Source organism: Hyperolius riggenbachi, chromosome 4, assembly GCF_040937935.1.
Source record: "Hyperolius riggenbachi isolate aHypRig1 chromosome 4, aHypRig1.pri, whole genome shotgun sequence".
NCBI lineage: Eukaryota > Metazoa > Chordata > Amphibia > Anura > Hyperoliidae > Hyperolius > Hyperolius riggenbachi.
This window is the reverse complement of record NC_090649.1, coordinates 383749555-383775765: the sequence shown is the minus strand read 5'-3', so window position 1 is coordinate 383775765 and position 26211 is coordinate 383749555. Positions and strand designations below refer to the sequence as shown.

Below are 26211 nucleotides of genomic sequence, written 5' to 3'. Positions count from 1 at the left end.
AATTGTGCTACAGTTTTAGCTGTAGTTTGTTGATTGCATAATGTTTTCCACCAAAGGCAGCTGAGTTATTTTGCAAATATTTCATTAAGGCAATCGTCTTTTAAAGAATGGTATAAGAATCTAAACAGATTCATTCTGGTCTGGGCTTCAACTTTTTACCCCAAGTTCAAGTTTATCATGTGTCCACTCAACTCTTATCATTTAAAACAAAATATATAACTTATATACCCCTCCTCCACAAAAGTGTCTTAAATTTTCCACTCAATTTTTTTTATAATCAAAATTACTTTGCCTGGATCTAGCTCTGATGGTCACTTTATGTTTTACCTCACTACTAGCCATACTGACCATTCATATGTCAGCATGTTGGTGCAAAATACAAAAAGGGACAGAAAACCTGCTTTTTGTTTATGTCTCTAAATCTAGATCACAAGCAGACATGGGTAAGTGCATCTAGACCAGTACTGGGCAAACTATGGCCCACTGGAAGGCCGGATTTGTCTTCATACTCCCTTCTCCCATACTCCCTGAAAGTGGACGATAAGGAGAGGATTAACGTGCCTAATTGCCACTTCCAGCATCGGATTTCCATGGCGACAATGGCGTCACATGAAACACCTACAGGTCACATGCTGACTCGTTCTGATTTTGTGTCATGAGACACCGATGTGGCCATAGAAACCCGTTGCTGGAAGCAGCGATTAGGTGAGTTAACTCAGGGAGGGAGGAAAGCAAAAGGAGAACATGGCCCAGACCACTTAAAATTTGGAACAAAAAGTGGAGATGTGAAATCTTGCGCTACTGCAGGAAAAAGGTCGATGTGGACCAGTCAGGGATCACACAGTGGCAGCTCCTTTAACGCTCCGCTGTAAGTGAACTACTAAGAGAAAAAAGCAACAAAACAGGAGGAGCGCTCCGTAGTGAGGTACCTTTTAATACAATAAAAACTGCGCAAATACAAAAATGCACTTACTAGATGTATGCAAGTGGCAAGCATTCAATAAGGCATATAGCCCAGAAGAGAACCGTCCCCTCATGGGAGAAGAACCTGGGGCTGCAGTGGCCAGCTGTTTGCTCTTTATACTGGGAATACATGGTTCGTTTTTGCTGTGACTAGATGGTTCGATAGATAACCTCCGACATGTCCGATCTTCCCCTCAATTCCTTCGCCGCTCGACCTCTGGAGTCAGCAGCTCCTCTCTGCTCGATTTGGCTAAGTAGTGGTTTGGGGGAGTGTGTATCTCTCAGTAGGAAGAAATACACACTCCCCCAAACCACTACTTAGCCTAATCACACTACGGAGCGCTCCTCCTGTTTTGTTGCTTTTTTTACTTAAAATTTGGCCAGGCCTGATCTAGACATTAGTGTAAAATCACTAACCCAATCTCTCTGCTCTGCTGCCAGTTCTAGTTTTGTGTTTTCTAATACTGCTCTGTGAATGAAAACCTTAGGCAAGGATAGGTCTGAATAAACAAAAATAGATAATATTAATATGCAGCAGCAAGGTTCTTTCCTGGTAGATATGCAACCCTAGGTCATGGCTTATATTTAATGAAGTCTGACCATAGATCTTTGATGTCTACACTATGAGCTCCAGAGGATTGAGAGCAGAGAACTTGCCCCCAAAGCCATACTGAGACCTTGGACGGTTGGGTCTTTGTGAGTAGTAGATTAGTAGCTTTCATTACCAATACACTCTACAAACCTAGACATCAAAACACTGCTGGATTCAATAAATCGAGAGGTTTAAGAGCAGTGGTGTAACAATAGGTGTCAGCAAACAGAGAGAATCTGATTATTGGTGATCTGCAGTATCACCAAGAATACAGATCTATACCTGATTATGGATGATCTGCAGAATCACCAATAATACAGATATAGTACTTACCTCTAGACACCTGAAGCGTGTAAGTGTTTGGTGTAACAGTAGGAATTGAACCACCGGGGTAGCAGGTGGTCCAATAAGTAGAGAAAGACTCTACTGCAGTCAAGGGCTCCAGGAGGGAGAGTCCCCGACTGGTTTTGCAGCAGGGCCCCCCTCTGAGGAGCAGGGGACCCCTGCAGAAGGACTGAGCACCCAAAGGTTGGGTGACAGCCAGAAAGGTCGGGCAGGCCGGGTTGGCAACACACAGGCAGATAAAGTACAGAGACAGGAGACAGATTCGGTAACCAGGGACAGGCAGGGTCGGCAACAGTAGATCAGATGTGCGAAGGTACTGAATCAGAAAACAGAAGAGAAGTCAGGAGAGATACAATTCATAAACAGATATCCAATAATGCCTAGTCTTGAGTGTGAGGCCCGTGGTCTCACACCCAGGGGCTGGTCTAAGGAATAACATAGATGATATACAATATTCCTAGTCTTGGGTGTGAGGTCCGCGGTCTCCACACCCTGGAACTGGTCCAAGGAACAACACAGATGATACACAATATTCCTAGTCTGGGGTGTGAGGTCTGTGGTCTCTACACCCTGGAACTGGTCTAAGGAATAACATAGATGATATACAATATTCCTAGTCTGGGGTGTGAGGTCCGTGGTCTCTACACCCTGGAACTGGTCTAAGGAATAACACAGATGATATACAATATTCCTAGTCTGGGGTGTGAGGTCCGTGGTCTCTACACCCTGGAAGTGGTCTAAGGAATAACACAGATGAGATACAGTGAACTGGCTAAGTGTGGATTCCCAGGTCTTCCTGGTTCCACCACACTGAAGGATCTGACTAAGGTCTGAGTGCTAACACATAGGTATTCGCAACGCCAGACAACCAGCAACTGAACAGCAAGAGATATATATAGTAAGGCACTCCACAGCGCCGCCCAGCTCCCATCAACCAATCACCTGCTGAGCTGGGATCAGCTGACCGCCTCGGACAGCTGACCCTTCTCTTATTGGCATAAATAGCCTGTCTTGCGGTGCGTGCGCGCGTAGCTCTCCATCTGTGTGCACTAGGTCCAGACAAACCAGATGCATGTTGCTGTGGGGAAACCGCCGCTCTGTGCGCGGATTCCGCCGCCTCACTGCCAGAACGCGTGGCGATTTCTCCGCAATCCATCACAAGTGGGTTTAGGGTATGTGCACACATCCAATTTTGATTGGCAATGATTGAACAATTTTACCCCTTCCAATAGTATCTTTACCCCTTCCATGCTTATCTACACAGTCTGTTCATAGTACAATCTGTTGACCCTCAAGTAAAGAAGTTAAAACACTTGATCACTGTTACACTTCACTAAGGACTTATAACTATGTCGGGAGAGGAGCATCTGATCATACTGTTATACAGCTTATCCCAACATACAGACGAAGACTAAAAACTGCCAAACCTGTAGTGAGTGACCACAGTTAAGAAATGGACTAGTGAAGCGGTAGAAAAACTACAGAGCTGCTTTGATTCAACTGACTGGAATATATTCAAAGAATCCACCAGATGCTGTGACATCATATATTACCTTTTGCAAAGAAACCTGCATTCCCACCAAAAAGTGCATCAGGTATAACAACGATAAACCCTGGTTTAATTTGCATCTTAGGAAGCTGTGCCTCGATGAAGAAAGAGCATATCATACAGGTAAAAAAGTAATCTACAAAGCTGCAAAATACAACATGCAGAAAGCCATCTCTGAAGCAAAAATGTTTATTCTAAAAGACTCAAAGAAAATTGTTCCACAATGAACTCCTCCACAATATGGAAGTCTCTACATCAGATCACCAACTACAAATATTTTTTTGGGGAGATTTCAGCTTTGCATTTAATACCATAATGTCATGACTGCTACACAGCATACTCTCCCAGCTACACACGCCCGTTTCTTGGGCCGTGCGGGGCGTGCCGCCGCCCGGGGCGCTGTTGGGAGGGGGGCGCTGTTGGGAGGGGGGCGCTATAATGGAGGGGGGAGCCGTAGCCGCGGGAAGGGCAGCCCGGCCTCTCCCTCTCTCTCCTCTCCCGGGCCGCCCTCCGTGCTCCCCCCTCCAGACTGCAGAGTAATGCGCTGGGAGCGTTGTATACTACATACCTCCCTGCGTTCCAAGCGCTGCTCTCTCGCCGCCGGTCTCTTCCTCTCTGCCGCCTATACGATGATACACACGCTGCTTCCTGTTTAGCCGGAAGCAGCATGTGTATCAGTGTATAGGCGGCAGAGAGGAAGAGACCGGCGGCGAGAGAGCAGCGCTTGGAATGCAGGGAGGTATGTTGTATACAGCGCTCCCTGCGCATTACTCTGCAGTCTGGAGGGGTGAGCACGGAGGGCAGCCCGGGAGAGGAGAGAGAGGGAGATGTCGGGCTGCCCTCCCCGCGGCTCTGGCTCCCCCCTCCATTATAGGGGGGCAGCTACCTATCTAATCTATACTGGGGGGCACCTACCTAATCTAACCTACGCTGCGGGGCACCTACCTAATCTAACTTACTCTGGGGGGCAGCTACCTATCTAACCTATACTGAGGGGCAGCTACCTAATCTTACCTACACTGGGGGGCACCTACCTAATCTAACCTACACTGGGGGGCACCTACCTAATCTAACCTACACTGGGGGGCACCTACCTAATCTAACCTACACTGGGGGGCAGCTACCTATCTAACCTACACTGGGGGGCAGCTACCTATCTAACCTACACTGGGGGGGCAGCTACCTATCTAACCTACACTGGGGGGCAGCTACCTATCTAACCTATACTGGGGTGGCACCTACCTAATCTAACCTATACTGGGGGGCACCTACCTAATCTAACCTACACTGGGGGGCAGCTACCTAATCTAACCTATACTGGGGGGCACCTACCTAATCTAACCTACACTGGGGGGCAGCTACCTATCTAACCTATACTGGGGGGCAGCTACCTATCTAACCTATACTGGGGGGCAGCTACCTAATCTAACCTACGCTGGGGGGCAGCTACCTATCTTACCTACACTGGGGGGCACCTACCTAATCTAACCTACACTGGGGGGCAGCTACCTATCTAACCTATACTGGGGGCACTTATCTAACCTGTATTGGGGGCACCTACCTAGCTAGCCTATAGAGGTGGCAACTATACTGGCTACCTATATTGCAGGCACCTACCTAAATAACCTATACTGGGAGCACCTACCTATCTAACCTATGCTGGGGGCAACTATTCTGGTTACCTATATTAGAGGTATCCACCTAGCTAACCTGTACTGGGGCACCTACCTATCTAACTTATACCGGGGGCGCCTGCCTATCTAACCTATACTTGGGGCAACTATACTGGCTACCTATACTGGAGGCACCTACCTGGCTAACCTATAACGGGAGCAACTATACTGGCTCACCTATGCCTGGCTACCTATACTGGAATACCTATTCTTGGCTACCTATACTGGGGGGACCTATACTAAATGCAACTAGACCTGGCTAACCTATACTGCGGGCACCTATACCAGCACCTCCCCTAACCATAAATGGATCTACAATAACCCAGGTAGAGTCATTCAAGTTTCTTGGGTCCACAATCTCAAACAACCTAACATGGGACAACAATACTGTCATTATCACCAAGAAAGCGCAACAGAGGATGGGCCACCTACGCCAGCTAAAAAAGTTTGGCCTACTTTAAAAATGAATGGTGCAGTTCTGAACATCAAATCATTGAACCATCAAATCAATCATGACATTATCCATGACTGTATGGTTTGGCTCCTGCCCAGTGCTAGAAAAGATGAGGCTGCAGCGCATCATCCGAACAGCGGAAAAAGATAATTGGCTGTAGCTTACCTTCCCTGTAGGATCTGTACGCTAGCAGGTGCAGAAAAAGAGAAACCAAGTCCTCTGCCTCTTACCTTTCTCACCCTGCTCATTCCATCTTCCAGTTCTTGCCTTTAGGAGAAAGATTCCGGTCAATCACAACTAAAACTATTAGAGACAGGAACAGCTTTTTCCCTCAGGCGGTAGCCATGCTTAATGCAGAACCATGCTAGATCTCCTAGGACTTCAATCTTTTAAAGAATGAGTTTTTATTTCCTGTCTCTGCTCTATCCTTTCCTGAAAGAGCAGCAATTACGGTGCACTCCACCAGGCCAGTTCATCACCACCCCCCTCCACAACGAGGCACAATAATATGCTGAAGGAGGCACTCCACAGGCTGGAACTTTCATTCTCTTATTTATTGCATTAGATATTGGACTCCTCTCTCCCTGTTCACTGCCACTATAACTTACATACTGCCCTTGACTTGATATATATATATATATATATATATATATATATATATATATATATATATATATATATATATATATATATATATATATATATATATATATATATTTAAAATATATATATATATATATTTAAAATATATATATATATATTTAAAATATATATATATATATATATATATATATATATATACACAGTATATATTATACACAGTATATATAATATTGTCTGTCCTTGTATTGTTTTTGTTTGTATCTATTTAGCAACTGCCAAGTCAAATTCCTTGTAGGTGCATACTTACTTGGCCAAATAAATTGATTCTGATTTTCAAGCTACATGAAGATGGTATAATCGTCTGGTCAATGGCCAATCAGATTGGATGTGTCCACACTGTAGGATTGAAAGAATGCCTTTTTAACTTGTGTGCTAAAAGCAATACTGTCTAATATAACTGATATAGCAGGGGTAGTAAAATAGTTACAATTAATGGAATATTTTAGGAAAACTATATTTTCTTAATCGATATGTTGTTTTTCATGTGGTAATTTGAATTACACTTTATTATTATTTTTTTAAGGTGGATTAGTGAGATTCCCACAGAACTGCCTAGGATGATCGTCAATGAAGAATAATTTTCCAGTAGCAGCTCAGTATATAAGAGAAACAAGGAAAAAGCCAGTTTCAGTAAAAAGTCTTTTTTTCTTAGTACTTGAATAACTTACTCATATTACTTACATTCTGCTGAGCACAGCATCATATGGAATGACTGCACTGCAATCAAGGAGAAATCTTATGAACATGAACATAATATAATTAAAAAAGTGTTAACCTTGAAACTTTTATAACATTAAAAAGTGGAAATTATCAAGATATTGTACTGTAAAATGTGAAATACAAAATGTACTTTCATCACCATGTTTGAATTAACGATTATATTTTTTGGCACTTTGGAATCTGTAGATTTTTTCCTGCGGTACATATTTTCTAACTGGAAATTCTAGAGTTGGTGATAATTTAGTAGAAAATGATTTGAAAATTACATATAACTATGCCTTGCCTCATATGTATTTTAGTAATTTTTTTAAATTGAAGTAAATGCTTTAGCCCTTTCACACCATATACAAGTTGGCGAATCACTGAAGCAGCCACCATCAGAGGACCTCTGTATTCATGCTAGACTGTCACTTTAGACAAGCACAAATGATTGTTTTGGGCAACAAAAGTAGGGTGTGTATGTGTATAGTTACAGAGTAGGTCTAATGGAATTTAATGTGTTCATTATGCCACACCCGGAATTATTTATGGTGCAGATGGTAATTAACATAGTGTACAGTAAGTAACAACATAACAACATATGGTATAGTGTAGTGGTCTGCAAACTCATTTGTCAAAAGAGCCAAAGATCAGCAATACAGCTATGAAGATTTCTTTTGAGAGCCAAATTTCTTTTCAAGAAACATGTTTTTAGGAGTCGGTTTAAATTATCTACCAACGTTAAATAAAACCAGATATAGTAATTGACTTATATCATGACCAAAAAGGATATTTTACATCCAAATAAAAATATGGCAATACTCACATTTAACCACCCTGGCGTTCTATTAAGATCGCCAGGGCGGCTGCATGAGGGTTTTTTGTAAATAAAAAAAAAACTATTTCATGCAGCCAACTGAAAGTTGGCTGCATGAAAGCCCACTAGATGGCGCTCCGGAGGCGTTCTTCCGATCGCCTCCGGCGGCCAAAATTAACACGGAAGGCCGCAATGAGTAGCCTTCCGTGTTTGGCTTCTCCTGTCGCCATGGCGACGAGCGGAGTGACGTCATGGACGTCAGCCGACGTCCTGACGTCCGCCGCCTCCGATCCAGCCCTCAGCGCTGGCCGGAACTATTTGTTCCGGCTGCGCAGGGCTCAGGCGGCTGGGGGGACCCTCTTTCGCCGCTGCTCGCGGCGGATCGCCGCAGAGCGGCGGCGATCGGGCAGCACACGCGGCTGGCAAAGTGCCGGCTGCGTGTGCTGCTCTTTATTTCGTCAAAATCGGCCCAGCAGGGCCTGAGCGGCAGCCATCGGCGGTGATGGACGAGCTGAGCTCGTCCATACCGCTAAGATGGTTAATGTGAAGAACATTTCCTTGGAATTTTTATTAGGATTAGCCCCCACAGTTATTGACACAGCCTTGCATTAATAATGATTAGCCCCACGCATTTACACAGCCTTGCATTAATAATGGTCGGTTACACTGGACCGACTCACAGGGTGACATTGGGCTGACTTAAGACCTTTCAGCAGTGTACTAATTATAAATCAAAACTAGTACACTGTTGGAAGGTCTAAAGTTGGTCAGTCACCTTATATAATAGGATAGGAACCGAATAGGAACTGTCAAATGAACCATGTAGACCTTGCTGGTTCTTGTAGTCCCATGCAAGCTGAATAATGTTGACTGGTCAACTTTAGACCTTTCAGGAGTGAGGCCCACCAGTAGAGCCCAGCCTTCCCACTCACATCCAACACTATAGATGGCCCGAACGATTCCAGGCGAACTTTGGGTGGTTCGCGATCGCATGCGAACACAAACTTTCCTGGAAGTTCGGTTCGCCCCCATAGTGCTCCATTAGCCTCAACTTCAACCCTCTACATCACAGTCAGCAGGCCCAATGTAGCCAATCAGGCTACACTATCTCCTGGAGCCACCCCACCCCTTATATAAGGCAGGCAGCGCTGGCCATTATAGTTGTTCGTGTCCCTGTAGTAATTAGTGAAGGGAAAGCTGCTGGCAGACTCTCATAGGGAAATATTAGTTAGGCGTTTGTTAGCTTGCTCCTGGCTGATTGTTATTCCTAAAATAGCACCCCTCAACAGCTCTTTTGAGAGCTAATCTTGTTCTTTGATCTATTTTCCCCCTTCCTCCCTCCTCCCTTCTTCCCTCTCCTCCTCCTGTCTTGTCTTGTCTTCCAGGGATTTGTAGGATGTCAAAAGCCAGCTTACATGCATTGGTCGGGAATCAAACCCAGGTCAACTGCTTTGAAGCAGCTATGCTCCCCACTATACCACCAACACTACATGCTGAAGCCAGCCTAGCATGTACCATTGTGATATACCCAAGAGAAAAATGAGCTTGCTTAGGGATTTGTAGGATGTCAAAAGCAACCTCACATACATTAGCTACCGTAATATCTATGTTACGGCAGGGCCCTTATTACACTTTCTCTTACAAGGCTATGGAAACCGTTTTGCCCATGCGATAAAGCAAGGTGCAAAAATGAAATCATGCCTAGCAGAGGATGGTTTCGATCCATCAACCTCTGGGTTATGGGCCCAGCATGCTTCCGCTGCACCACTCTGCTTACGTTTGTATATAACCTTTCTCTTACGGGGCTATGTATACATATTATATATATATATAAATATATATATATATAAACACACACTGATATGCTGCCTATGTTAATTATGAATGTACTGAAATGCCATTAAATTCATGATAGTGGTCCTTAAAACAAGGATAACTGTATGAAACCGTAGTTGCTTACATAGTTAACATATGTTTTTGTGGGTGTACCATGATAATCTTTACTCTTAATGATGACTCAAGGTAGCCACTAACAGTCCAATTTCTATCAAAAAATCGTTCGAGCGATCAGAAATTCTGATCGGATTGGTTGTAAATAATCTCCATAGGTGGACACAATAGATTATGAACGAGTGAAAAAAATGTCGTCGGAATGGATTTTCGTCGAACCAAAATTTGGGATTTTCTTGTTGGTTGTGATAGATAGGAAGCAAAGATTGGTTCGTTAATGGTGTAGTGAACGATGTATTACAATATTTCACTTCCGATCAGAATTTCTGATCGCTCAAATGATTTTTCGCTAGAAATTGGACCGTTAGTGGCCAGCTTTAGGCAGAGTAAACTGCACAAGCACTAAATGTTGGTAAACCTATTACGGGTGCACAGCAGTTTTTCCCAAATTTACGCAAGTTACATAGTGCACATCAGGTACACAGTGCAACTTTGTTGCATAGCATTATGTAGGTACAGTGCGTGCTGCACTGTACCTACATAATGAAAATGTAGATCTTAAATTGAGGAAATATTGAAGCAGTATCAATGAGACTCCTTTATGAAAGATAAATTATACAGGAGATTTGAGAAAACACACAGAAAAGTAGTACTCTTGTGGTGAAGCCTGCATGAAATGTTTTTATGAGATGCTGATGAACCACTTGAATTGTAAATTACCTATTCTAAGTTTGAGGCTCTTCATTATCTGCACATCATCCAATCAAGAAAGCCATTAAATGATCATTTTAACACTTGAAAATTATTTTGCTGGGAAGAGCAGATGACTGATATTGTTTCCTAACTTTGTTTCTGAACCAAAATATATCATCATTTAACTTTTGCTTTCAGTTTTGCTTGTCTTTATCAATCAGGCATTGTCTGAACTTCTGAAGTCATTGAGAGGAAAAACGTACACAATGTTCTTTTAATTTTGTTTAAAGCCTATGTACTTTTCATCTACAGAAGTGCCATGAACAAAATATAAACAGAGTTTATAAAAGGTTCTGTTACCTTGATTTATATACCCAAAAAAATAGCATGAAGTAATATGGTAATACTACATACACATGTTAATTGGGTTTAATTCTCGCACTGAAAATATTGTGTGCAATGCCTATGTAAATTATGCAGAACAGGTGCAAACACACCTAACCTAAACATGAGTTAACTTACTGTTTGTGTGCTACTTATATGTTTAATGTATTTCCACGTTAGTAACAAACAGTAGTTATGCATAGTAATGCTTTACATATTTATGGTTTACCGTAGTAAACTATATTCCAGGTTTCACAATTCTAAGCAAGATGAGAATCCTTACTTATCAGGCCTTTAAATTTGATCAACAAACTTTTAAAAGAGCTAAAATTGATACTTCTAAAATGGTAGTCTTAAAGAAGCAAGGAGTTTGGGAGGGTTATGAAGTACAATTAGTACAGGTGATCAGATGGAGTCTTGGGTATCGGGGTGCCTGAGTAAAGTAAGTCAAGGTCGGGAGGCATCCGTGAATTTCTTCGATCACCACTAGTAATTGTAAAATGACTAATAATTTTACAATAACTAATAAATAAAAAGTAAATTAGTATCATAGTTGTCCACACATCACGACTGTGATGTAAAGGGTCAAAGTTGACCCTAATGATGTAGTATAGGGGGCGAACGCAAACCACCAAAGTTTGCACAAATAAGTTCCAACCATTTGGGCCATCCCTGGCCATGAGCAAGTTTTCAGGCAGGCCAGCGACATGCTGTTAGGGCCTGAGGCTTTCCTAGAATTTAGCCTGGACAGGAGGTGCAGAACTTCTAACAATCTCCTGCAGTCATTCCTAAACAGGAAGTACATTTTCCTGTCACATTTTTTCAGCAATATCTGCAGGAGGGTGCAAGAAAGGGCAGAAGATACGACATTATCATTTAATTTAACACATATCTGGTTATAGTGTTAGTGTATGCTTCTTCACATTTTGTGTATGGAGACCAGAATTACAAAACTGTTTTGAGCCAGGAAAAGGCCTCAATATTCACCATATTATGTACCATATACAGGTATGCACCATATTAACCACCTTAGCGGTATGGACGAGCTCAGCTCGTCCATTACCGCCAGAGGGTGCCGCTCAGGCCCTGCTGGGCCGATTTTGATCAAATAAAGAGCAGCACACGCAGCCGGCACTTTGCCAGCCGCGTGTGCTGCCCGATCGCCGGCGAAAGAGGGTCCCCCCAGCCGCCTGAGCCCAGCGTAGCCGGAACAAAAAGTTCCGGCCAGCGCTAAGGGCTGGATCGGAGGCGGCAGACGTCAGGACGTCGGCTGACGTCCATGACGTCACTCCGCTCGTCGCTATGGCGACGAGCTAAGCAAAACAAGGAAGGCCGCTCATTGCGGCCTTCCTTGTTTATTCTGGGCGCCGGAGGCGATCGGAAGAACGCCTCCGGAGCGCCCTCTAGTGGGCTTTCATGCAGCCAACTTTCAGTTGGCTGCATGAAATAGTTTTTTTTTTATTCAAAAAAAACCCTCCCGCAGCCACCCTGGCGATTTAATCAGAACGCCAGGGTGGTTAATGCACTCTGTTTTGCCCAGTCCCAGCATAAATATTTCCTTACGAAATGCTTTCCATAATTTTTAAGACACTATTATATGTATTGTTTACCCCTTTTACTGCTGAAGCCGTGTCTTTATTTTGCAATTCAGTTAACCATGTCAGTTTTTCTTTTTTGTCTTTTTTTTTTGCACCAAAAGACATAAAATGGTCAAAGTAAATGTCGGTCTCTTTTGGGTTTCTGAAAACAGAGATCCTATAGAACAAAATATAGCTTTACTGACTGCAAATTAAGGGAAAAAGGGAAAGAATTATTATGTTGGCCACACTTACTAATGGAAGGAGGAGGGCTTACATTGGCCACACTTACGGGGCATATTATATTGAGCACACTTCCGGGGGGATTATTATAATGACCACTTAATAAGGGGTTTGGTGTTAAGTTGGCTTCAACTGATTTTAGTAGGGAGTAGAGGGCAATTGACCTTACTTGCCTTACTTGCTTTAGGGTTAATGGGGGTTAAAGGACCACTGAAAAATTGTAAAATATAAAAACAAATGTGTGTGAGTAAAATGCATTATAAATTACTTATCATTTACAGTAGGTTGCAAATCTGATTAGGTCATTTCATGGCGATTATCAGGGTATTCATTCTTTTCAAAAGCACTTAATGAATGGCAGTCCAACTTCCAAAATAGTGTGAAAGTAGGGAGGTTGCCAGTATCTTTGTATAGATTTTTTTTAGGAAGTGCTTTTGTAAAGAATAAGGTATATATAAACATTCTCCCATAAGGAGATGGACTACTCCAAAACCTGTCAGATTTTTACTAGCTACTGTAAGTGACAAAAAAAAATAGGAGAAAATTAATTTGTAGAAGCTCATTTTACTCTGAAAGAAATTGACTTTTTCACAATAGTGGTCCTTTAATTACAGGTGGAGGGTGGAACTTTAAAATGGGCTGAGATTACATTTTCATGATGGAGGGTTATGCTATGAAGTGATGTCCCTGCACATAAGAAACAGATTAGTACAGAGGAAGAACAAAAAATGTTTTTTAATACATGTTATTACTTTTATTCAGTCAATATGTTCTTTATTTTGTTCTCAAGGTATGAATGTTTCTACTTTTCCCTTTGTGTTAAATAGGTAGAGGGTCATAAATGACCGCATTTACTTATTTACCATAGAGATATGGGTATCTGGAGATCCCCTTATTAATTATTATTTATATAGTGCCGACATCTTACGCAGCGCTGTACAGAGGATGAAGTCTTGTCACTAACTGTCCCACAGAGGAGCTCACAATCTAATCCCTACCATAGTCATATGTCTATGGATGTATTCTGTAGTGTATTTATTGTAGTCTAGGGCCAGTTTAGGGGAAGCCAATTAACTTATCTGTATGTTTTTGGGATGTTGGAGGAAGCCGGAGTGCCCGGAGGAAACCCACGCAGACACGGGGAGAACATACAAACTCTTTGCAGATGTTGACCTGGCTGGGATTCGAACCAGGGACCCAGCGCTGCAAGGCGAAAGCTCTAACCATCAGTGATGCTCAAATACCCCTTTTTAAAATTCGAGTTTGGTCGAATTCGAATAGTAAATTATTCGAGGTCAGTCGAATATTCGAGTCGAATAATTTTTACTATTCGATTCGACCTCGGACTTCGAGCTCACTATTCGAGTCGGTATTCGAGCTAACTATTCGAGCTGACTATTCGAATTGGCCTTAAATAGCTTCCAACACTTGTTTTGAGGGTGAATGATGCAAGAAACCTCTTTTTTTCCAAGTAACAACAGCAAGTGATTATGTGGGGATGTTCCTTTAAAAAAAAATGTGGAAAGAGAAGTTGTGTCCTTAATTTTGTTCAGTAGTGTTACTGTATATTCTTCTTCTTCTTCTTCTTCTTCTTCTTCTTCTTCTTCTTCTTCTTCTTCTTCTTCTTCTTCTTCTTCTTCTTCTTCTTCTTCTTCCTCTTCCTCTTCCTCTTCCTCTTCCTCTTCCTCTTCCTCTTCCTCTTCCTCTTCCTCTTCTTCCTCTTCCTCTTCCTCTTCCTCTTCCTCTTCCTCTTCCTCTTCCTCTTCCTCTTCCTCTTCCTCTTCCTCTTCTTCTTCTTCTTCTTCTTCTTCTTCTTCTTCTTCTTCTTCCTCTTCCTCTTCTTCTTCTTCTTCTTCTTCTTCTTCTTCTTCTTCTTCTTCTTCTTCTTCTTCTTCTTCTTCTTCTTCATCTTCTTCATCTTCTTCTTCTTCTTCTTCTTCTTCTTCATCTTCTTCATCTTCTTCTTCTTCTTCTTCATCTTCTTCTTCTTCATCTTCTTCATCTTCTTCTTCTTTTTCATCTTCTTCTTCATCATCTTCTTCATCTTCTTCTTCTTCTTCTTCTTCATCTTCATCTTCTCCTTCCTTTTCAATATCGTCTTCTTCTTCTTCACGTATTTCTCTTTTCAATTTTTTTTTTAAAGGAATGCAGCTATTTTTGAGCGTAACAAATAGCTGGTGGGCGCACGCATGTTGGAAGCGCCATTGTATGTGCTCCCTGGCAGTGGAAACACAAAGACAGCAGGAGGTAAATTCAGCAGCAGGAGGAGGAGGATGAGTGTGTGGCAGCAGGCAGTCAATGAGGCAGGCAGCTCGCCGTGACATAATAGCCCTGGTACCTAGCGGTGATACCAGGGCTTTAAATAAACACAACAGGAGGTCCCAGACAGCGGTCGTGCAGCCCACATTGTGTCCAATACACAACTGGGACAACACAGTTTTCAACCCGGGCACCTCAGAAAAATTAAACCTTTTTTTTTTTTTTATGGTTTTTTGGTTTTTGGTTTTGCAACCAATATAGCTATTGTTTGACGTAATAGCTGGTGGCAGAGTGGCAGCAGAAGGTAAATCATCTGTGTACCCTGGCAGTGGGAAACACAGACAGACAGCAGCAGCAGGAGGAGGAATGGAGGAGTAGGCGAGCAGCTATTGTTTGACGTAATAGCTGGTGGCAGAGTGGCAGCAGAAGGTAAATCATCTGTGTACCCTGGCAGTGGGAAACACAGACAGACAGCAGCAGCAGGAGGAGGAATGGAGGAGTAGGCGAGCAGCTATTGTTTGACGTAATAGCTGGTGGCAGAGTGGCAGCAGAAGGTAAATCATCTGTGTACCCTGGCAGTGGGAAACACAGACAGACAGCAGCAGCAGGAGGAGGAATGGAGGAGTAGGCGAGCAGCTATTGTTTGACGTAATAGCTGGTGGCAGAGTGGCAGCAGAAGGTAAATCATCTGTGTACCCTGGCAGTGGGAAACACAGACAGACAGCAGCAGCAGCAGCAGGAGGAGGTATGGAGGAGCAGTGTGAGTGTGGCAGCAGGTAGGCAGCGTGACATAATAGCCCTGGTACCTAGCGGTGATACCAGGGCTGTAAATAAACACAACAGGAGGTCCCAGACAGCGGTCGTGCAGCCCACATTGTGTCCAATACACAACTGGGACAACACAGTTTTCAACCCGGGCACCTCAGAAAAATTAAACCTTTTTTTTTTTTATGGTTTTTTGGTTTTTGGTTTTGCAACCAATATAGCTATTGTTTGACGTAATAGCTGGTGGCAGAGTGGCAGCAGAAGGTAAATCATCTGTGTACCCTGGCAGTGGGAAACACAGACAGACAGCAGAAGGGCAGTACACAGCAGCCCACTGTAGGTGTAAAATGTGTGGCTGCAGGTGACGTAATAGTCAAAGTGAACCAGGCTGGCTTAGTGAGCAGGAGCCAGGAGGTGGTAAAGGGTGGTAAGGCACATTAACGATGGTTCCGGCAGCCAGTTCATGTCCCCCTCTCGCCGACAACAGGGGCCAGGAACTCGCCTTCCACCCACGCCTGGTTCATCTTGAGAAACGTCAGTCTGTCCACAGACTTGTGAGACAGACGTGAGCGTTTCTCGGTGACCACGCCACCAGCTGCACTGAAGCAGCGCTCGGACAGCACGCTGGAAGGGGGGCAGGACAGCACTTCCAGGGCGTACTGCGCCAGCTCGCTCCAGATCTCCATGCGCTTGACCCAATACTCCATGGGATCAACAGGGGCATCGCTGTCAAGCCCGCTGTACGACCCCATGTAGTCAGCCACCATGCGGGTCAGGCGCTGGCTGTGACCGGAGGAGGATGCTGCTGCATGCATCTCCTCTCTAGTCACTGCTGCCGGAGCCTCTACAGTCCTGTAGAGCTCGTGGCTGAGAGACAGCAGGTCTGTGGGGCGCTTGCTGCTGCTGGATGCAGGCACCTGCTGCTGCCTCTGTGCTGGCTGCTGGACAGTGGGGGTGGAAGGCTGGGGGAAGGCTTCCTCCAAGCGCTCAACAAGGGCCTGCTGCAAGCTCCTTATTTGTTGCGCTGGGTCTCCTCCTGCAGGCGGCAGGAACTGGCTCAACTTCCCCTTGAAGCGTGGGTCCAACATCATGCTAATCCAGATGTCCTCCCTCTGCTTCATCTGGATCACCCTGGGGTCCCTGCGCAGGCACGTCAGCATGTGCGCTGCCATTGGGAAGAGGCGGGCCACGTCTGCTGGCACATCGACGTCAGTGCTGTCCTCATCCTCCTCCTCTGCCGCCTCATCCTCTCTCCACCCCCGCACCAACTCAGCTGCGCTGTGCTGATCCCCCTCATCAGCTGCCAGGTCAGGGACCTCCACCAAGTCCTCCTCCTCCTCCCCCTCAGAGGTGGACTGCGCAGCTGGTTGCCGCTCCTGCTGGTCCAAGGCTGCCGCTCCCTGTTCCAGCAAAGCATCGAGGGCCCTGTTCAGCAGAGAAACCAGGGGCACCCACTCGCAGACCATAGCATGGTCCCTGCTCACCATGTTTGTGGCCTGCAGGAAGGGAGCCAGCACTAAGCACACCTGCTGCATGTGCCTCCAGTCATCATCGGGGACGATGGACGGGATGTTGCTGGTCTTGTCCCTTCTCTGAGCTGCGGAAACAGTGGCCAGGGCAAGGTACTGTTTGACAGCGCGCCTCTGTTCAACCAGACGCTCCAACATCGCCAGGGTGGAGTTCCAGCGAGTCGGAACGTCAAGGATCAGCCGATGGCGTGGCAGATCCAGCTCCTTTTGCACGTCTTCCAGGCTCGCACAGGCTGCAGCCGAGCGCCGGAAGTGACGCACAACATTCCTTGCCGTTTCCAGCAGTTCGCCCATTCCCTGGTAGGTGCGCAGGAACTTCTGCACCACCAGGTTCAGCACGTGGGCAAGACAGGGGATGTGGGTCAGGTTTCCCCTGTCTATTGCGGCAACCAGATTGGCCCCATTGTCGGCCACCACCTCTCCGACTCTGAGGCCTCTGGGGGTCAGCCAAATCCTCTCCTGCTCCTGGAGTTTGGCCAACACATGGGTTGCCGTCAGCTTGGTCTTCCCAAGGCTGACCAAGTGCAGCAGCGCTTGGCAGTGGCGGGCCTTCACGCTGCTGCTGAGGCGGGGGGTTTGGCCAGGTGTGCCGGAGGATGGCAGAGGATCGGAGGAACCTGCTGCAGTTCCCCTGAGCCTGCGGGGTGGCACCACCCACTGTGTTGCTGCTGCTGCTGTGCCCGCTGCTGCTCTCCCATCCTCACCCCCTTCCACCAAGCTGACCCAGTGGACAGTGAAGGACAGGTAGCGGCCTGTCCCGAAGCGGCTGCTCCAGGAGTCCATGGTGACGTGGACCCTTTCACCAACCGCGTGCTCCAGCCCTCGCTCCACATTGGCCATCACAAAGCGGTGCAGTGCAGGAATGGCCTTGCAGGCAAAGAAGTGTCTGCTGGGGAGCTGCCAGTCTGGGGCTGCGCAAGCAAGCAGCGCACGAATGTCGCTCCCCTCCTGCACGAGCGTGTACGGCAGGAGTTGGGAGCACATGGCCCGTGCCAGCAAGCCGTTCAGCTGCCGCACGCGACGGCTGCTGGGAGGCAGAGCCCTAACCACCCCCTGGAAGGACTCGCTCAAAAGGCTCTGGCGTGGCCTTTTGCTGACACGGGAATCAGCAGACACAGCAGAGGAGGCCACTGAGGACTGGCTGCCAGAACAGGCCTCAGTGTCGGCGGCAGGAGTTGCAGAGGGGGGAGGAGCAGTGCGTTTCCGCACTCCTGCTGGTGCTGCTGGAGGAGCAGGAGGGCGGGTGGCTGCTGTTGCTGCTGCTGCTGCTGAAGGCTGTGCAGTGATGGGTGTGGTGCCACTGCCAGCAGCAGATGCCTTCAGCCTCTGGAACTCCTCATGCTGGTGGAAATGTTTAGCCGCAAGGTGGTTGATGAGCGAGCTGGTGCTGAACTTTAAGGGGTCTGCACCTCTGCTCAACTTCCGCTGACAGTGGTTGCAAGTGGCGTACTTGCTGTACACAGTGGGCATGGTGAAAAACCGCCAGATTGGTGACAGAAACTTCCCCCTACGGCATGGAAGCGCTGCTGCCTGTCTCCCTGTGGTGGTTGGGGGGGGGGCTTGGGTGCGGCTGGGGGTGGTACTGGCTGATGCTGCTGCTGCTGCTGCTGAGCCTGAGACACCAGCAGGCTGTGGGACGCTGCCAATGCTTGCAATGATGCGCCTCCTTGCAAGGCCCACAAGCGCATCCTCCTCCTCCTCCTCAGAGCTGCTGAGGACGACATCCCCTGGAGGTGGTGGCACCCAGTCTCTGTCTGTCACCGGGTCATCATCATCCTCCCCCTCCTGAAACATGTCCTGCTGGGATGAGGACCCCCCAAACTCCTCTCCTGATGCATGGATGGGCTGCTTGACTGTCGCCACAGTCTTGCTGTCCAATCCCTCATCCCCCAAAGTGCCCATCAGCATCTCCTCCTCAAGATCGCCAACAACAGCAGACAATTTACTCATGATGCCTGGGGTCAAAAGACTGCTGAATGACAGGTCGGCGAGTGACGGTGAACTGGCCTCCTCCCCAGACCCTGCTGGGCGGCTGCTGCGAACAGGGGTGGTGGTGGTGGTGAGGGTGGAGGCCTCGGATGCAGAGCTGATGGCGGGCTGCTCATCCTCCGTCATGAGTTGCACCACAGTGTCTGCATCCTTTTCCTCAATGGGACGTTTCCGACCCGGCTGGAGGAAAATGGGAGCAGGTGCTACACGCTGCTGCTGCTGTGTCTCTGCAGCGTGAGTTGCAGATGCTCCTGCTGGGCGGCGCCCAAGGCGTCCACGGCCAGTGGCTATGGGAGGAATGTTAGCCACTGACGCTGCTGCTGCGGAACTGTGCATGGTGGCGCGCCCGCGGCCGCGGCTTGCCACAATGCTGCTCCCTCTCCTCCTGATTCCCTTGCTGCCCTTCCCCTTGCCCAAACCGCGCTGGCTGCCACTTCCAGACATCTTAAATGTTTTGGGCGTATAGACAAAAGTTTTGTAAAAGGGCGGGTGAAAAGTGGGGTACTTTAATGGAGTGGGTTGGTTGGTGAGGTGACTGAGTGAGTGTCCCCTAGTACAGTAAGTAAGTAGTAACAGTCAGGAAGTACAACTAGCAGTTACAATAATCAGTAGTAATCACAAGTAAATTTAGTGTGTGTACACTCAGACAGTGAGTGCACGCACGCAGGAGCTAGTAGCCTATGAACACAGTGACTGAGTGTCCTAGACTCCTAGTACAGTAAGAGTAAGTAGTAACAGTAAGTAGAACTAACTAATTACAATAATCAATCAGCGATCAGAAGGAAATGGAGTGTGGGTGTGTGTACACTCAGACAGTGAGTGCACGCACGCAGGAGCTAGTAGCCTATGAACACAGTGACTGAGTGTCCTAGACTCCTAGTACAGTAAGAGTAAGTAGTAACAGTAAGTAGAACTAACTAATTACAATAATCAATCAGCGATCAGAAGGAAATGGAGTGTGGGTGTGTGTACACTCAGACAGTGAGTGCACGCACGCAGGAGCTAGTAGCCTATGAACACAGTGACTGAGTGTCCTAGACTCCTAGTACAGTAAGAGTAAGTAGTAACAGTAAGTACAACTAACTAATTACGATAATCAATCAGCGATCAGAAGGAAATGGAGTGTGGGTGTGTGTACACTCAGACAGTGAGTGCACGCACGCAGGAGCTAGTAGCCTATGAACACAGTGACTGAGTGTCCTAGACTCCTAGTACAGTAAGAGTAAGTAGTAACAGTAAGTACAACTAACTAATTACGATAATCAATCAGCGATCAGAAGGAAATGGAGTGTGGGTGTGTGTACACTCAGACAGTGAGTGCACGCACGCAGGAGCTAGTAGCCTATGAACACAGTGACTGAGTGTCCTAGACTCCTAGTACAGTAAGAGTAAGTAGTAACAGTAAGTAGAACTAACTAATTACAATAATCAATCAGCGATCAGAAGGAAATGGAGTGTGGGTGTGTGTACACTCAGACAGTGAGTGCACGCACGCAGGAGCTAGTAGCCTATGAACACAGTGACTGAGTGTCCTAGACTCCTAGTACAGTAAGAGTAAGTAGTAACAGTAAGTACAACTAACTAATTACGATAATCAATCAGCGATCAGAAGGAAATGGAGTGTGGGTGTGTGTACACTCAGACAGTGAGTGCACGCACGCAGGAGCTAGTAGCCTATGAACACAGTGACTGAGTGTCCTAGACTCCTAGTACAGTAAGAGTAAGTAGTAACAGTAAGTAGAACTAACTAATTACAATAATCAATCAGCGATCAGAAGGAAATAGAGTGTGGGTGGTGTGTGTACACTCAGACAGTGAGTGCACGCACGCAGGAGCTAGTAGCCTATGGACAGTGACTGAGTGTCCTAGACTCCTAGTACAGTAAGAGTAAGTAGTAACAGTAAGTAGAACTAACTAATTACAATAATCAATCAGCGATCAGAAGGAAATGGAGTGTGGGTGTGTGTACACTCAGACAGTGAGTGCACGCACGCAGGAGCTAGTAGCCTATGAACACAGTGACTGAGTGTCCTAGACTCCTAGTACAGTAAGAGTAAGTAGTAACACTAAGTAGAACTAACTAATTACAATAATCAATCAGCGATCAGAAGGAAATGGAGTGTGGGTGTGTGTACACTCAGACAGTGAGTGCACGCACGCAGGAGCTAGTAGCCTATGGACAGTGACTGAGTGTCCTAGACTCCTAGTACAGTAAGAGTAAGTAGTAACAGTAAGTAGAACTAACTAATTACGATAATCAATCAGCGATCAGAAGGAAATAGAGTGTGTGTTGTGTGTGTACACTCAGACAGTGAGTGCAGTGCGCACACGCAGGAGCTAGTAGCCTATATGAACAGTGACAGTGAGTGTCCCTACGGGTACAGTAAGAGTAAGTAGTAAGTAAGTACAACTAACTAACAATAATCTATCAGTAATCAGAAGGAAATAGAGTGTGTGTACACACAGACAGTGAGTGAGTGCACACACGCAGGAGCTAGCTAGTAGCCTATAAACAGTGACAGTCAGTGAGTGTCCTACTCCTAGTACAGTATAACTACAATACTATTAGTAAAGGACAGCAGAAATACTGGTATAGATGAGAGAAATAAACAGAGGACAGCTGCCCACAGAGGCAAGGCCCCCCTGAGGCCTAAACCTGTAAGCTTGCAGCAGCTGCCTGTCTCTAATGTAACACACAAGCTACTAACTAAAATACAATGTCTATCTAACTAACAACAATATAGGTGTATATGGCAGGTGAAGGTGAGCAAAAACGCTAGGTAAATGATCACAATAGAGCACTTGCTAAGCCAAAGCACAAAGGAGCAACTCTCTCTCTGTACAAGTCTCAGGCAAGCATGGAGAAACGGAACATGGCGGCCGCTATTTATAGGGTAGGGGCTGGCCAGGGTCCCCCTCTGTGATTGGCTGCCGTCAGAGGGCCTGGGAGCCCTCTGATTGGCTCTAAGGACATCAATCTGGGCTATGACGCTATTCGAGCTCGGTACCGAGCTCGAATAGCGCCGGGTTGCTCGAATAGCTCGAATAGTGAATGGGCTATTCGAGTGTACTCGGATAGCCCATTCGAATAGCTGCAGCTATTCGGAGCTCGAATACCGAGCTCGAATAGCTGAAAAAGAGCTCGAATATTCGAGCTACTCGAATATTCGAGCTCTGCTGAGCACCACTGCTAACCATTACGCCACTGTGCTGCCCACAGACTGCCAGATAATTCCCCAAGTATACTGAATAATTCAGTGTTGAGTGTTCAAGAGAAATAACTGCAACATTTAGCATAGCCTTCCCACAGGCATTGCATCTGTGAGAACTCACTAATTTCTTCAGTCTCTCACTCTGCACACAATGCACATCCTTCTTGAGCACCACTGCTTTTGCTTCATGATTTTGTCTAATGGTCATAAGGTAAGTCTGAGTTATGCTAGGTACACACAATACAATTTTCTGCTAGATTTACCTGCCAGATCGATTTTTTCAACATGTCCGATCCTAATTTCGATCGATTTTCCTATCGATTTCCAAAAAAGTGAACAGAAATCGATCGAAAAATCAATCGGAAAATTGATCAAAATTAAGAATCGGACATGTTGAAAAAAAATCTGGCAGGTAAATCTAACAGAAAATGTTATTGTGTGTACCTAGCATAAGATACAAGCAGAACCCTTTGCAGAAATATTTATGCAGGGAAATTATGAGCTTTATATTGCTTTAGTCTGATTATGCATGGCCTCAATATGCCCTGCAATTTATTTGTGTGAATTTCAAGAATTTATGTCCATGAAATTAACGTAGAGTTATGCTCTAACCGGGGCTAGATTGCAGGTTAGAATGACCCATTATGTTTTATTTTTTCCAAAGCCTGTCTATTTTACAAGGCTATGTTTACATTAAGACAGTGCCAGAAGTATTTTGATTTCACTCAGCTCTTTCTGAAATGTTAGTGTTGAGCAAGGCTATAATATAGAGGGAATGCTAAAAGGCTTGCTATGATATAAGGAATATTTTATGTGATATCAATTAATATTGATCATATAGCAATTAGTAAATTATTTGATCCATAATTGTTTCAGATATCAAGGTAAATAAGTTGGCTTTTATATATTTTATATGTGAATTAAAATTAATGGCTGCTTGCTATGAATACAAGCCAATATGACGCTGTGACGGTACAGATCAGATGAGGGGTCCAGAAAACCTCTGCTAATTAATTATTTACCAAAGAACATAGTCAGCTTCCAAGAACAGGATAATATAATAGCAGTATTTAGGATACTGGGACTAGGATAAGTTATGGACATTACATAATGTATTTTGTATTACCTCATTCTAATTAAATATATCACATCTAGATAGATGTTACAGAACACCACCGGTGTCATAAAGATCTAATTAAATATTTATTGATATCGTTATGACTAAAAAAGATGGAGATTGTTTATGTAGAATAAGACAAATGATGTCACATATACGCACCTGCTCCAATTAACCAAAAATTATCTGATGGTTCAAAATGTCACAAGTTAAAGAACATATACACTAAAATTAATACTTGACATAAGTAATCCAAAAAGTCCATAAAACCATCCACCATCTTTGATCCATTTGTTTTAAAAAGCCTAGCAGGCTGCCATAACATTATTATTTAGCCGGAAACTCTGATATCAAGTGAAGCCTACTGACTAATACTACCTTCCATGTGATTCTATAGAGAAAGGTTATATGCATTTATTCTTGGTGACTTATGAACTTATTACTTTAAAGCTTCAGCAATTTAAGTCTTTGTTAGATAGTACTTTTATGTCATTTTTTTAATACATTTTTGATAATATACAAATCAGTAAGCAATGATATATAAATGCAGTTGATGGATGATGATAACAACTGAAGAGATGTATATTTCTGTACATAAGCTTTATGCATATAAAATTGATCTATCCATATAAAATTTAAATTAAGAGTGTTGTGTATACTAGCCAGAGGTACCCATTTATAGTTGGGCTAAGAATCTGCTACTTCTGATTTATGTTTCTACCGCCTTATAGGTAAGGATGGCCCGAATGGTTCGCCAGCGAAGGTCAGCTGTTCTCATCCGCAGCGGGCGGCAAGCACATGGCGTGTTCCACCAGCCCCCTATACATCATCATTAAGCTAAACTTTGACCCCTTACATCACAGTCAGCAGGCACATGGCAGCCAATCAGCCTGCACTGCCTCACGGCCCCCGCCACCTATAAAAACGCAGTTGTGCCGGCCATGTTTCATTCTGTCTCCAGCTGCTATAGTGAAAGAAAGGAAGAGAGTTGTTTTTTGTTGTTCCTTGCTGACTGACTTGCTGTGAAAGCACCCCAAATAGCCCTTTTGAGGGCTGCCAGTGCATTATACATCATTCTGCTTTTTTATTTTTTTGTGTGTGACACTCCACAGCCCACTGGCACCCACCCAGAGCTGTGCACAGTATTACTGCTTACTGCTATTGTTGCTCCAATAAGTTGCAGGCATAGTAGCACCTCCAGTGCATTCGTTTAGACTGTATTCTGAATTTCTGATAGTAGTATTGCATTTCTCTGTGTGCGACACTACACAGCCCACTGGTACCCACAGCTGTGCACAGTTCTGCTGCTTTTGGCCCATTCAGTTGCAGGCATAGTAGCACTTCAGTGCATTACTCTAGACTGTATTCTGATAAAACTATTGCATTTCTCTGTGTGTGACACTGCACAGCACACTGATACCCACAGCTATGCACAGTTCTACTGCTGTTGGCCCATTAAGTTGCAGGCACAATAGCACCTCCAGTGCATTACTTTAGACTGTATTCTGATAACACTATTGCATTTCTCTGCATGTGACACTACAAGGCCCACTGATGCCCACACAGCTGTGCACAGTACTACTGCTGTTGGCCCATTCAATTGCAGGTACAATAACACCTCCAGTGCATTCGTTTAGACTGTATTCTAATAGCACTATTGCGTTTCTCTGTGTGTGACACTACACAACCCACTGATATCCACCGCTGTGCACAGTACTACTGCTGTTGGCCCATTTAATTGCAGGCATAGTAGCACTTCAGTGCATTACTTTAAACTGTAGTTTGATAGCACCGTTGCATTTCTCTGTGTGTGACACTACACAGCCCACTGATACCCACAGCTATGAACAGTACTACTGCTGTTGGCCCATTCAGTTGCAGGAACAATAGCACCACCAGTGCGTTAGTTTACACTGTATTCTAATAGCACTATTGCATTTCTCTACGTGTGACATTGCACAGCCCACCGACACCCAGAGCTGTGTACACTGCTGCGATTGTTGGCCCTTTCAGTTGCAGGCACAGTACCACTCCAGTGCATTATTTTTCACTTGTTGCTGGCACAGTACCCTAAATAAAAAAAAAAGACAGGCAGAGGCAGACCACTCCACAGGGGTCCTCGAGGTTGTGCTGCTGTGATTTCCTGCGGCCCTGGAAAAATGCCTAGTGTTTAGAGGGCACATACCATCAACACACAAAATTCAGAGGATGTAGTTGACTGGCTTACACAGCACACCCCATTTTCTATAGCTTCCGCATGGAACCTTGATGCACAATCCTCCTCCTGCTCTGATTCGGGCACCCCACAACAACTTACCACTCGGCCTGCAGCCAAAACCACCACTAGCACCACAGACACTCCACTTGATATGTCAAAGGAGTTATTCACACATTAGTGTGATAAATTTAGTGATGCACAACCATTATTGGCAGAAGATGAAGATGATAAGGATGGTACACCACCTGATATGTCTCAGTCAGGTGTCAGTATACACCTGGATGTAAGGCGTGAGGATGATGATGATGATGTAGTACCCGTTGTTGGTGCCTCTTTGGAGGTGTCTGATACAAGTAAAGCAGTTGATGATGATGACGACGATGTGACCATGGATGTGACGTGGGTGCCCACAAGAAGAGATGAAGAACAGGGGGACAGTTCAAACAAACCGGTTGACAAACCGGTTGAGTCGCAGTAAAGGCACCATCAGTGACCTGATTCCATACAATTTCTTCCTGGA

The 26211-nt window shown here is 45.2% G+C and overlaps 1 protein-coding gene and 1 long non-coding RNA gene across 8 annotated transcripts in view; one reads left to right on the top strand and one right to left on the bottom strand.

Moving 5' to 3' along the window:
• LOC137504114 (proton-coupled folate transporter-like) overlaps positions 1 to 7060 on the top strand; it is a 371775-nt gene extending 364715 nt beyond the window's left edge. For all 7 annotated transcript variants that reach the window (XM_068232126.1, XM_068232124.1, XM_068232123.1 and 4 more), the window contains one exon: positions 6763 to 7060. In XM_068232126.1, the coding sequence (XP_068088227.1) occupies positions 6763 to 6817 (55 nt within the window). In that variant the 3' untranslated portion in view covers positions 6818 to 7060. The remainder of the gene's footprint in view (positions 1 to 6762) is intronic.
• LOC137504117 (uncharacterized) overlaps positions 1 to 26211 on the bottom strand; it is an 82341-nt gene that overhangs the window by 6046 nt on the left and 50084 nt on the right. The gene's annotated exons all lie outside the window — the stretch shown is intronic.